At 33.4% G+C, this 13734-nt stretch overlaps 3 protein-coding genes across 3 annotated transcripts; 2 read left to right on the forward strand and 1 right to left on the reverse strand.

Moving 5' to 3' along the window:
* Nucleotides 1–3894: 3894 nt before the first annotated feature.
* On the forward strand, nt 3895–8444 carry LOC133790724 (uncharacterized). Its single transcript, XM_062228474.1, has 13 exons — nt 3895–4100; nt 4239–4301; nt 4449–4619; nt 5035–5166; nt 5504–5643; nt 5740–5826; nt 6374–6499; nt 6633–6785; nt 7001–7066; nt 7402–7503; nt 7602–7772; nt 7880–7959; nt 8154–8444. Exons 1-13 carry the CDS (start codon nt 4067–4069, stop codon nt 8206–8208), a joined length of 1380 nt encoding a protein of 459 aa, XP_062084458.1. The 5' UTR covers nt 3895–4066; the 3' UTR covers nt 8209–8444.
* Nucleotides 8445–8703: 259 nt separating this feature from the next.
* Nucleotides 8704–9757, forward strand: LOC133790725 (PRA1 family protein E-like). Its single transcript, XM_062228475.1, has one exon. It carries the CDS (start codon nt 8865–8867, stop codon nt 9495–9497), a length of 633 nt encoding a protein of 210 aa, XP_062084459.1. The 5' UTR covers nt 8704–8864; the 3' UTR covers nt 9498–9757.
* Nucleotides 9758–9947: 190 nt separating this feature from the next.
* LOC133790727 (probable prefoldin subunit 4) lies at nt 9948–12633 on the reverse strand. The gene is made up of 3 exons (XM_062228478.1): nt 12491–12633; nt 12290–12406; nt 9948–10344 (listed from the first exon to the last, which is right to left on the reverse strand). The coding sequence occupies exons 1-3, from the start codon at nt 12503–12505 to the stop codon at nt 10084–10086; spliced, it is 393 nt and encodes a 130-aa protein (XP_062084462.1). The 5' UTR covers nt 12506–12633; the 3' UTR covers nt 9948–10083.
* Nucleotides 12634–13734: the final 1101 nt, after the last annotated feature.

Raw genomic sequence — 13734 nt, forward strand, 5'->3', positions numbered from 1 at the left:
TCACATCAAACATGCTCCCTTAAAATGAACAAAAACACAAACTTAATTTCACAAACCACAACCATTGGGCAAACAAATAAACTACACTGCCTACTTTAAATCAATTTTCTATCCTCTTCACAGTCCCTAATTATACACTAAATTATCAATCAAAACCACCGTTATAGTCACAAAACAGTAAAACAATTGAAATATTTACATACCACTACTAATTTTGAAAGTGGGCCATAACTTTTAAAATAACTAACCATGTGTAAAAAAACCATACAGACCAATTCACACGGTGAGAATTATACAATAAATATGAATGGGATAAAAACAACATATTGGAAGAATTCACTACTTTCATATAGGGCTAAGCATAAAATCCGAAAAACTGAAAAAACCGTATACACCGACCTTCCGAACACCGAAAAAACCGAAATTGATTAAACCGAACACCAAAAAAACCGCCAACGGCGCAAACCGCCACTGTTCGGTCGGTTTGAAAATTTTGTCCGGACCGACCGGTGGAACCGAAACCGACCGAACAATATAATATTATATAATTATTAATTATTAAATAAAAAAAAAAATGAAATTATGTTCTATATATTTATGTTTTAAAAATGCAAAAAAATGGATTCCAACAATCCAAAAATTTTAGTTTTTTAACTAAAACTTTCAAAAAAAAATTAAAAAAATAAGAAATTCGGTTTGGTCGGTTTAACCGACCAAACCGCGGTCCAAAACGGTCGGTTTTTTCTTTTAACTGGTTTGGACGGTCGGTTTTTGGATTGCACCAATCCGGACCGAAAACCGAATTATGGATTTTATGTTATGAAAAAACCACCCAAACCGACCAATGCTCACCCCTACTTTCATAAATTCCTATCTCAAACATTCGATATCAGTTTTACCTCCAAAACTCTGCCCCTCACCTTCACTAAAACTATGAATTTCCCAAGAAAAATTAGATTAATAAACACAAGTTAATGGTAAACTGACATAGTAACAAACATGACAGAAAATGCTTTTAGATTAAATTGTCCTGATATGAATGAAAATGGGAAAGAACGAAGATCTAAAGTTTGATATCATATTAATAATAATTAAAGCTTCAATAGACACATGGTCCCTTAAAAAAGTACAAAAACAGAAACTTAATTATGCAAAACGTTGAACCATTGGGCAAACAAACACAAGTTAATTGAGTCTAAATAATGAAGAAAGCATTGTTCCATTGCAGTGGTCCTCACTTCTTGGTAAATTACTTTTTAGGGTGGGTTGGGAAGAATGGAGGGAAGAGGTCAGCAAGGGCTTTTCTGGTATTTCACATAGAAGCAACACAAGTCCAAAATCAAAAGAAAATCTTAATAAGATTGCAGAAATTCCCATTGAGAAAATGAGTGGGGGAATTAAAAAGAAAACTCTTTCTGTGGCTATCTCTGTTTTTCTGTACCATAAGGCTCTCTCTCTCTCTCTCTATATATATATATAAATTGTCCTGATAAGTTCCACAAAACCTAAGCTAAACTGTAACTAACACACTTGCAAGCAAGAAAACTCAACTCAAATAGAAATAAACCAAGAACAAAACAAACCCATATAGCAAAGTAAGAAAATTTTGCATGTATAACACAAAAGGTCCATACTTTGCAGTGGGAAAAAAATCATAGACAATATTAAGGTGACGGAGTAAGAACTGAGAGTTATATAAATCAAAATCACAGCATTTGATTTGCTATTAATCAAAAAAATCATGGGATATCTTGTTTCCACCCTTGTTCTCCCTCGCCGAGGTTGGTTTCCACCTTTTCCGTTTGTCTTCGCCTCCCTCAATGAAACCCAGAAAATTTCTCTCCTCAGAATGTCTTATCTTGCTAAGGAAGATGATGTTATTTGAGAAGGAAGAGAGGATAAGTCACAACAAATTTTTAACAGAGAATTTGATTAAAAACTGTAATAAGACCCTCTTTTCCCTATCTACATTTGCTGTCATTTGAATTAAAAATCCTGATGTGATTATAAATAAGGAAAAGCTGTGATTTTCAATAAAAAAAAATTATTACAGTACAAATAAATATGACAAAAAGCTGTGATGTTCATTAAAAAAAAAAAGAAACCGTACACTTGCACACCCCACCACCCAAATTAGGCCCCTTGTTATCGCTCAATCCCCTACTCTGCTCTCTATCTCTTCAGAACTCTATTTTCTTTAAGTAAAATATTTTTTAAAGTTTAATCATTTTGACTCATTCGTGTCTGAAAATATGTCATGATCAAAAACAGTTTTACTACTATTAGACACCTAACTATCATATCTCTACTCTATCTCACTAATTAATTAATGCAGCGAAAATGTATTGAGAAATATATATATAAATCTGGCAAAAAGCTAAGAAATATATATATAAATCTGACAAAAAGTTGTGATGTGATGTTCATTAAAAAATAAAATAAAACCGTATTTGTACGGGCGTTCCGTATGCCCGCACAGAAGAAATACCATATATATATACTAGATACAAGCAACGTATGCACGTTTGTTTGGTTTTATTTATAGAATTTATTAAGAATAAATAATATTTTTGCTCCCTGAATTTTTGACACTATTAGATTGCGCCCCGTAAAATATACGGTCCGTTAAAATTTCTCCCTTAACTATTGATACTATCAGATCGTGCCTCTGTTACAATTTGCATAAAATAATTAACATTTTTGCCCCCCGAACTTTGACAACTACTAAATTGTGCCCCCTTTAATTATAAAAATTTAAAATGACTTATTTCTTTTCAGACCCTGTATTTTGTTCCATTACCTATTTGAACCATGTGTTTTGACAAATTACTTTTTAGATCATATGTTTTGTAAAATTGTTCAATTAGAATCCTAAACTCGATTTTGGCCAAAATTTTCTCAACTAAAATCACAAATAATTCACCAAAGTAACAATTCAGAGCAAAAATAAAATCATTTTGCTTAAAAACTGTGTTGTTATATTCAATTTTTTTCTTCATCAAAATTAAGTTTATGGGTCTATTTGAACTATTTTACAAAATGCAGGGTCCAAAAATAAATTTTTTTATAACACATGGTCCAAATAGTTAATTGGGAAAAACACAAGGTCCAAAAATGTATAAACCTAATTTGAAAATTTATTTTTCTATTAGTTCTTACAAAATTAAAGAAAAATTATTAAAAAAATTCAATAAAAGACTAAAATTATTTAAAATTCATTTTAAATACATTTAAGTTTGAAAATATTTAAAAAAAAAACTAGATTGTTACAAATGAAAAAAAAAAACATATTCCCTTATTCTTCTTTATTCTTTTTTGACATATTTTTCTAATTACTTTCTATTCTTTCATTTTTGCCCAATATTTTTAATTAATTAAGTTTTATACACTTCTTTTTAAAATTAGTACATTTGAAATTTATAATATTTTATATATATTTAATTTTTAAAATGATTTTAGGGGGAAAAATGAGAGAATAGAAAATAATTAGAAAAATTAATAAAAAAGAATAAAGAAGAAAGGAATATGTTTTTTTTTTTTTTTTGTCTCTATTTTGATTGATTTTAGTTGATTTTTCTTTTAGTTGAATTGATTTTGTCTCTATAAAACTATACCCTCAACATAAGTTTGATTAATTATTTTTTACATTAGCAAAATAAAAGAAATCAATTTTAATATTATAGCCATTGCTTCTATTGTAATATCCATTAAATATTCTAAAATAATCCATTAAATATTCTAAAATAATCCATTAAATGGAAATTGTATTTATTTATTTATTAATTTTTGAGTTCCAATTTTAAGATAATTTTTTATATATATGTTACTTTAATTTAATAAAAAAGAAATTAATTTTTGGATTGGAGTATAGTCCACATTCTTCAGTTCAGATCATCTCTAAAAACATAAACCTTGAAAAGTTAAACCCTTATTATATCTCATCGCTGGCTGTCTCGGAGGCAAATCCTCTGCCTAGTGCCGGCGATTCCACCGAGTTCAACTCAACTCAGTCTCAACTCTTTCCAAATCTGTAGGGCTCGCTAAATATTCAATCTTTACCGTCGTCATGGCCTCTTCTGATGCTTCTGCTGCTCTCGCAGGTAACCCATCTTTCTCTGTTACTCACACACTCTCTCTTTCCCCCTCTATGAAAGATGATTGCTTATTTTATATATATATATATATTTATATAATTGTGTATTTACATCTACATGTGTATTGTATATATCAATATGCAGAGAGGAAAAAAGTTGAACTATTTTTTAATGCCGCTTGCTCAGGGAATGTTGATTTCTTGAAGAGTATGTTATTGCTCCTCCCTTTCTCTCTCCATTTTTTTTTTTCCTTTTCAGTATAAATTAGTATCTTGAGTTTTATTATTGAAGTGGGTTTTGTTTAAATTTTAAAAAATTGGGGTTGAATTTATTTGGATTTTTGGTTATGAGTAGAGGTGGCTGAGAAGCTTGATGATGGGAAGGGATTGGCGAAAACAATATCTGATATTAAGGATGCCAACAAGCGAGGTGCACTTCACTTTGCGGCCAGAGAGGGCAAGACTGAGGTCTGCAAGTACTTGTTGGAGGAACTCAAACTCGATGTTGATACTAGAGACGAAGATGGTATTATTTTCTTCAGACCCAATTTGCGATTTTCTCATTGGATGCTAATGTTATTCTTTGAGCTGAGTATGGTCAGCTCTAATGAATGGTCAGTATTTGGGTGACGTTTTTCGACTGGTAGATAATAGGATTTTGTGACAATGTTATTTTGAGGAAGTCCCACATTAATTTTGTTTAGATTGATATGTTATCTCAGAAGAGGCAGGGTCAAGTTTTAGCTAGTTTAGGTAATGTGAATCCCTTGGTGGGCAGTTTGCGCTCTGTCATTGTTGGGTGGTGTTTTTGCTTCTAGTTTATCTTTGTGTTGTTTTGCACTTAATGTGAGCTGACTGGGATTGTTCTCTTGCTAAAATTATTGCAATGGTTGATACTATATGTGTGGTTATGACTAGAAACTCATCATTCAAATTTACAGGTGAGACTCCTCTTATTCATGCTGCTAGGCAAGGGCACACTGATACTGCTAAATTCCTTCTTGAACATGGTGCTGATCCTGCTATAGCCAGTAATTTAGGGGCTACAGCTCTCCATCACTCTGCGGGCATAGGTGAGTCTTTCTGTCTTCATCTCTTCTCTAAAACTTTTTGGAATTGAAGGAATTATATCTCTTGCTGGTCTTAGTTGTTGGTAATTTTTTCTCCGTAGTTGTAAGTGACATTGATTACGATTTGATTTTAATACAAAGAAAACCCTTGCTAGTTTTGAAGAACATTAATAATCAATTGTTTGCATCCAAAAGTTTAATTCTGAATCTTTTGGTTATGAAACTGGTGAATTTAATAGCTAGAATCACAATTTTTGTGGTATTCCTGGGGCAGAAATAAACATCGGCAACACTAGTAGAACTTCTAACAAATTTCGATTTCTATTTTTCTTGTTTGCAGGAGATATTGAGTTGATGAGGCATATACTTTCTAAAGGTGTGGATGTCAATTCACAAAGTGATGCTGGCACTCCTTTAATTTGGGCTGCTGGTCATGCTCAACCCGAAGCTGTTAAACTTTTGCTAGAACACCATGCTAATGTAAGATTTTAGTTTCGTAATTTTGCAATTTAGGTTTTGTGACAGCCATTCTTTGTTTTGCTGCTGTTATCTTCATCCTCTTATTATTCTCTGCAGCCTAATGCTGAAACTGATGATGATATTACTCCATTATTGTCGTCTGTAGCAGCTGGCTCACTTCCATGCCTGGAGTTACTAATTCAGGTTTTTCATCTTCCTTAACCTTTTGAGTAGCATGGTGAATTAAAGTTATTTTTGGTCATGCAAATTGTTTATACAGATATTTATGCAATGATTATGAGTAGAAATGGAGATATGATCTTATATAGAATTTTGACTTTTAGGAAGTGTCATGATCATCCAATAAAAAGGGTTTCCATTTTTTAAATTTCTTTTCACTATTTATTTCTATAGTCGAGATAGTCGCATGTAATAACAAATGGTTTTTTTTAACTTTCTAAGTTAAATAGGAGGGGGATTTTTTTACATATATAAATTTCCTTAATGCTTGAGACTCTTTATCTGATCTCCGAATCTTGCTGGTAAAGTCCCTTCCCTATTTTTATTTTTCATCATCATGCCTGGGGAAAGAAGGGAAAGGGAATTGTTGGTGCCATTAAAGCATTGATTAGTTCATATGGTTTAATACCTATAAGCACACCTCTTATGTCAGCATTTTTTTTAGGGAATTGTTTGAACGTTGAAACATATCTTTGTTACACTCACTTTGGCATTATTATCTATTGTACAGGCAGGTGCTAAAGTAAATATTAGTGCTGGTGGAGCAACACCTTTGCTCATTGCTGCTGATCATGGGAACCTAGAAATCATTAACTGTTTGTTAAAAGCTGGAGCAGATCCCAATGTGACTGATGAGGTAGTCACAACACTTTCACTTGTGAATTATTCAAATTTTTTGGATTGTTTATTATTTATTTGGTGTAAAGGAGGACATTTGGATTATTTATCTATTCATTTTCAAATTTCCAATTATTTGTATGGCATCACAGGATGGCACCAAGCCAATACTGGTTGCAGCTTCAAGGAGCAACCGTGAGGCTGTTGAGATTTTGTTTCCCTTGACGTCAAAGATTGACAGTATCCCAAAATGGACAGTTGACGGCATACTTGAGTACATGCATTCTGAAGCGAGCAGACAAGAGGTACTAAATACATGTATAGATTTATATAGTTTGGCATAATTAATATTGGGGAAGCACAATGTACTAGTGTCTTGTCTGTATGGTAATTGTTTTAAGTTTTTACTAAACTCTGAATATGAGTTGGAATCTATAAGCAAAATATTTCGTGTAAAGGTATACTCACCAATCTTTGTCGCTGACTGGGTTTGTTCTCTCTCTCTCTCTCCCTCTCCCAGGAAGAATCAAGAAGTTTGAAGGAAGCTAATATGCCAAAGGACTTACCAAAGCAAGATCTTCCTCAGGTGCCATTTTTACTCAATACATTAGTCTTTGGATATTTCCTTTGTGTTTTTTAATGTGTATGTAATGAGATACTAGATGGGTTTAGTTTGCTAGTGCTGTGCAACTTCTACTTAGACTTGTCATCTGCATCTTCTGCTGTTAATCTTCATGTGCATTTTGGAGCATTATCTCTTACTCTGGGTCTCCAGATCATATCTAGATATATTTGTCAGTGATAGGGCACGAGTACCTACTTTGTGGACATGCATGTAAAGTAATGTGTGCAAAAAGGTTTAGTGTTGTCCAGCCCTAGGTAAATTTTATCACTTTTCTGAATATGAAGTAACTTGTTCAGGTGACACCTGAAGCGAAGAAGAAAGCCGCAGAAGCAAAATCAAGAGGAGAGGAGGCTTTTAAAAGAAAGGAATTTGATATTGCAGTAGATGCTTATACCCAGGTACATGCTTTTATGTTGTTAAATTCTTTTTAAAAATTTTCCTTGTTATATATTTTTCATTCTGATGAAAGTTCATTTGTTTGATCATACATTTACAGGCAATCGATCTAGACCCTACTGACGGAACTTTGTTCTCTAATCGAAGTCTTTGCTGGCTTCGTCTTGGTCAAGCTGAGCAAGCCTTAGCAGATGCAAAGACATGCAGAGCATTAAGACCAGATTGGCCAAAAGCTTGCTATCGTGAAGGCGCAGCACTGCGCTTAATGCAGGCATGCCTAGTGTTCCCTCTTAGTAGAAAATCAAACATCTGAGAAAAAAAAAATTCACGATTTGTTTATCGTCTCTAATGTAATTTTCTTTGCTGTCATCATTTCAGAAATTTGACGAAGCAGCCAATGCCTTCTATGAGGGCGTGCAGCTTAATCCTGAAAGTAGAGAGCTTGTAGATGCTTTCAGGTTAACATCATCATGCTCTTGCTCTCTTTTCTAATTCTTGGTCTTTTTGGTTGGTTTTGTTTTAAAAGTAAAATTAAAATTATGCTTGATGAAGTGAAGTGTGAACTGAACCATATTTGGAATAAGTTATTTGCTTACGTTGGAGCTTTGTTCCAAGTATTCTAACGATTTTTTTTCACTGTCATCTTAAACAGGGAGGCCATTGAAGCTGGGAGGAAATTCCATGGCACTGACAAGAAAAAACCATAGTGACCCTTTTCGGATTTTTATAGGCATTGGAGCCCTTGATCCTGATTTTTCTGTGAAACTTTTAGATGAGTGTAAAATGAAATTGTTGAGTGTGTAAGAAACAATTTTGGGAGTAAAGATGTTATGTGATTCTTTTATTATTAGTAATGCTTTTGTTTGGTTTAGTTGTAATAACATTCTTAGCCTAATTATAACACAAACTTTTTTCAATTAAAGAAATATTCAGTTTAGTCTAATATTGGTGTTATTGTTTAGATATAAACAGAAACCAGTAATATTAATGTGCCCTGTGGTTCTAAATATTGCAATGTTACTTTTAAATTAAGAGGGAGAAAAAAAGAAAATAGAGTTTTGTCTTAATTGACTGATTAATGTTATTGTAAATAATCCCAATTCCATGATCATAATAATAATAAAAAAGAAATAAAAAAAAGGTTTTTAGATTTTATCTTTATAATCCAAAAAAATCCAGGTCGAAATTGGCAAATGACACAGGTTGGCAAGTCATGGGTATTCATTTTTGAGAAAAAGAATAGAAAAAGGCGGGTTCTTTTATTATTATTATTATACTAAATGCTATTGATCTAGAATAGAAAAGATTCTAGGGTTAGGGTTTTACTCTCTGATTTGGGAGATCTACAGAGCCAGATTCAACAATGTCGACGACAGCGTTCTCCGGTGGCTATGGCACCATGCCCACCACCAAGACCGGCCACGGCCAAGCATCTTCATCATCATCGACCTCCTGCGACATCTCATTCATCGCCAGAGCGAAGCAGACAACTCAGTCCGTTATCGCCACGCTCCGTCCCTGGCACGAGCTCTTCCAATTCTCCTCATTTTCTCGTCCCGATAGCTACGCCGCGGCCATGGAACGTGTCAGATGGAATATCAGCTATTTCAGGATGAATTACGCAATGGCCGTGCTTGCAATCGTCTTCCTCAGCCTCCTGTGGCACCCTGTTTCCATGATCGTCTTCTTGATAGTCTTCGTTGGCTGGTTCTTTCTCTACTTCTTCAACGACGGTCCGGTGGTGGTGTACGGTCGGACGATCGATGACAAAATTGTGTTGACTCTTCTGAGCGTGGTGACGATTCTTGCACTTGTGCTCACTCATGTGGGTCTGAACCTATTGGTGTCGTTGATTATTGGGGTTGTCTTAGTTGGTTTACACGCTGCGTTTCGAGCCACGAACGACTTGTATCTCGCTGATGATAGCGCCGCCGAAGGTGGGTTGTTATCGGTCGTCGGAAGCCAACCGATGCGATCGAGTTATGCTCCAATTTGAATCTTTTCATTAGTTCCTCTTTCCATATCGGTATGCTTCGAAATTTGAGTGTAGAAGATCAGATAATTCAATCCAAAACCCATCTCAGAGAAGAAGATTAGATCTTGGGTATTGACAGTTCGAGCTTGGTGATCAGATTTGATTTGTTGTATTATATGATAAATGTTTTTTCCAGATTATTTCAATCAATTGAGACAACGAGTGTTTGAATCTGTGTTCATAACGGTTTGCTGTTAATTCAAAATTTTCGGTTCAATCAATTGAGTTTCATTCTCGTTCTTATGTTCTATCATTATAGTCAATAACGTTATCTGGTATGATACTGTATACACAGAAACATGAGATTAGTTTAGTGGACCAAAATACACATGAGTTGATTCTATAATGTCAAAATAAATTCAGTGAAATTTGATTTAAGAACTAGAATGCTCATCCAACACTACACAAAAAAGTGTCAACCCTGAAGTATTTAATTAATTCAACTGTCGATATCCAATCAAATCAATGGCCACACTATGACGCCATTGTCTTCATATTTCACAATCTCTTTTCTCAAAACATTACAAGGGTTCCAACTATGAGAATGTTACTCCTCCTCTAGATTGATGGAATCCTTGAACTTCCCATATAGAATTTTCTTCAACTCGGCCATCTGGGCAATTATAGATTCCTTCTCTTCTTCAAGCTTCTCCAAATTTTGGCTAGTGGCCTCTTTCATCTGCTCTATTCTGGTCTCCACCTCGTCTTTTGGCACATGAGCAAAAACTTCCCCTATTTGGAATCGAACAACGTCCTCATCTGTAAGAATCAACTCATTGCCTGCATCCTCCAAATTATCATTTGATTCCTGAAAAATAAGACACCATTTTGTAACACCTCTCTGCCTTTAAAACAGTTGAGAGACAAAGCTTTAAAATATACAACAGTTACGACACCGAAAGATTGAGGATCTTAAATATCATTAGAAGAAACACACAAGTATCAGGTTCAACTATGTCAACATAACAACATCAGCTAGTCTTATTAGAAATCAGGCACACTTTTCTAAAATAAACTAGGTGTACATAAGTCTGGTTATCTATCGATTTGTGTTAAAAAAAAAGACGAGTTTATTAGCCTGATGTATGTTCTCTATTTGTGTGCTTAGGCTAGAGCTTTATCTATTATTGAGTTGGTGAGAGGAGAGATACGCAAGGATGGTTGGAATTTGGTTAAATATAACTCATGCATACACCTGTATTTGGTAGTTGGCATGTTGAGAAGAATCATCCAAATACAATATAGATATATATACAAAAAAATGTTTTGTTGCTGGGCGCTGCGGTGCCGAGCTACGGATTTACACATGTATGTGCAGGTCATAGTACCACAGTGCCAAGCCACAGGTTGGCTGGTGCAGCAGCGAGAATTCTTTCTCACCGTAACACTGAGGTACAAGTTGGTGCTAATTTGATCATCGAAACTTGTCGTTGCAATGAGACTCATTGCTCACCGCAGCACCAACTCTGAAACCTTCAACTTTTCACAAAGAGTGCAATTTATCAGAAAAAGTAAACTGCCAAGAGAATTTACTTGTTTGAGAATTCAGAAGAGTTACAACCAACGCAAGAGTTACAACTTTGTCTAGTTCAAACACTCTTGCTAATCCAAATTCATACTTGTATCAATCAACAATTTTCCCTCTTAGCTTGGTGTAAATTGTTAAAGGCTCGACATATCCCAAAAACTTTTCCATTCAAACACACAAGTACGTGAGATGGTGAAAATATCACAATTTAGAAAGCATTTCCAAACAGGTTTCAAGCCATTAGTACTATTTGTTCTCCATAATATTTTATGTGAGTGAGTTGGTGAAAGGAGAGATATGTGACGATTATGGGTTATGTAGAGATTTGAGGCTGAGAGTCAGATAACATACAAGGATCTATAGGACTATTGAGAATTTGAGAAATGAGAATATGATTTCTACATAAATTATAGTTTATATCTTGCAAGTCCATTCTTACATATAAGAATTACTAGAATTTTATAGTCGTAGGCAATTTTGCTGAACCGCCTTTATTTTTTTTGCTTTGTTTAGTTTATTTTCCTCCTGTGCTTTGTTTAGAAATTAGATTTTTTTTTCAACAATGGGTAAATTGTAAGTTGGAATACTATCAAATTTTTTGAGAACCAAAAAAGGCTTAAATCAAAGAGACAAAGAAGAAGGATGGTCTAACTAACACCTAGATTCCAGTATTACAATACAATTTGACCTGTAAGCTCAACTAGTGAGTATTTGAGAATAAGACTCAGTGAGGACGTAATATATGGACAATGAATCAGTTTTCGACCTTAAACTAACTTTCCCCCCAAGTAGTCTTTCCAACAACTACGTTCTTTCTGTACACTTATATAAGTAGGAAGTTGTACTCTTTTTTTCCTACCAAATATAATAGCTCTACATGCCACTCTTTTTAAATAAATAAATACCACCAACATATAATATACTTTGAGCCAACTCTAGAAGTTGTCAGAGTTACTTGCTGAGGTTCATAATCCTTGTATAAAAATATTTCTAATATTTATATTGATTTTCAATCTCTCTTCTTCCAGTTCCCTCGAAGCAAAGGCATAAACTTTCTCATATATAAAGCAGAAAGAGAGGCACCCATAAGACTGAAGATGGAATCAAAGACGAATATGAAACCCATTTCAGAGAAATATAAAATCAGAAGAAGCACCCATATCATAAAACAAACTAAAAGGGAATGAATGAACAGTGATAGTAGTAGTGGTAGTAGTTGTAGTACCTTGGCGATTTTGATCTCATCTTCAAGCTCGTGAAGTCGATTATTCAATCTTCCGAATTTGTTAATGTTCTGCTGGTCCTCCCATGTCACCTCCGTTTCAGATCCTCCACTCTGACCCTATATTATAAATGATCATAATTATAAGAACATTCCCCAACCAATTCAAAATATTTAGGGTTTTTGATTTTGATTTTGATTTACCTGTTGCTGCTGCATATTTGATGATCCTCCAATCCAACCTCAAAATATCACTCAACACTCTCTAGCTCTAACCCAAATCAAGGTCACGGATGTCGTTTCAATATTTATACCATACCAGTTTCTCCCCCGAATCGGGTCGGGCCTATGTAATATTACTATAATAACCCTTGGTCAACTGTCCCTGAAGAAAAAAAAAACCGTTAAATACTTCCGCTTTATTATAACGGGACCTTTTGGTTCCAGGTAAAAGTTTCTAAACGTAAATATGAATCCCTAGCTTTATTTATTTATTTTTTTAATTGTGCGGTGCACCTTTTCTATTTTGGAGACGTGAATAATAGTTATAATTTCAATTTTTTAATATAATGTTATACACTATAGTTATTTGGGTTTTTCTTTTGTTAGGCCCTTATTTTGTCAAATTATCTGTTTGGATATTGTATTTTGACAAATAATTTTTTAGACCCTGTATTTTAAAGTTGTTCAAATAGAACCATAAACTCGATTTTGGTCAAAGTTTTCTAAGCTAAAATTACAAATAATTCACAAAAACTAACAATTTAAAACAAAAACAAAATCATTTTGCCTTACAACTGTGTTGTTATATTCAATTTTTTCTTCATCAAAATTGAGTTTAGGAGTCTATTTGAATTATCTTACAAAACACAGGATCCAAAAAAGAATTTGTCATAACACGGGGTTCAAATAGGTAATGAGACAAAATATAAAGTCCAAAAAGATATAAACCCTAATTATTTAGGTCATTTTGTAAATTTTTATGAAATTTCAAATAATTTATAGTATCAAAAATAAAGTTCAAATAGGTATAAAAGAAAAATCAAGCACTCGTACAACTGTTTAAACTTAATTTTTGATACTGTAAATTATTTAGTTATTCATGAAAATTTATAAAATGTCCTAAATAATTATAATATACATTATCATATAAAAAAAAATTAGGATTATAACCATCACATGTTAAGAACACAAAAGAGTGTACTAGTACACTTTTTTTTAGGAAGTGCACTATAAAATTTCATTTTCTTAAAATTATAATTTTTTTTATTTATTTAACAAGTTTTATGTTACTATATCTCTTCACTCATAAATAAATTATTTTTTTATAGGAAATTCTACAGTGTATACCCCTATATTTTCGGAATGTAGATACTTATAATCTCATTTTTTTTATAACAGAGTATGTTATAGTTTTTTTTAGAGTTATTTAGGATATTTCATAATTT

This window comes from Humulus lupulus, chromosome 7 (assembly GCF_963169125.1).
Source record: "Humulus lupulus chromosome 7, drHumLupu1.1, whole genome shotgun sequence".
Lineage (NCBI taxonomy): Eukaryota > Viridiplantae > Streptophyta > Magnoliopsida > Rosales > Cannabaceae > Humulus > Humulus lupulus.

Excerpts from the sequence above, each read along its gene's own strand:
- LOC133790724 (XM_062228474.1), top strand. The coding sequence starts at position 4,067 with ATGGCCTCTTCTGATGCTTCTGCTGCTCTCGCAG. Across the intron at positions 4,101-4,238 it reads TGCTTCTGCTGCTCTCGCAG|AGAGGAAAAAAGTTGAACTA; the intron begins GTAACCCATCTT and ends ATCAATATGCAG. Across the intron at positions 5,167-5,503 it reads CCATCACTCTGCGGGCATAG|GAGATATTGAGTTGATGAGG; the intron begins GTGAGTCTTTCT and ends TCTTGTTTGCAG.
- LOC133790725 (XM_062228475.1), top strand. The coding sequence starts at position 8,865 with ATGTCGACGACAGCGTTCTCCGGTGGCTATGGCACCATGCCCACCACC.
- LOC133790727 (XM_062228478.1), bottom strand. Across the intron at positions 10,345-12,289 it reads ATGAGATCAAAATCGCCAAG|GAATCAAATGATAATTTGGA; the intron begins GTACTACAACTA and ends CTTATTTTTCAG.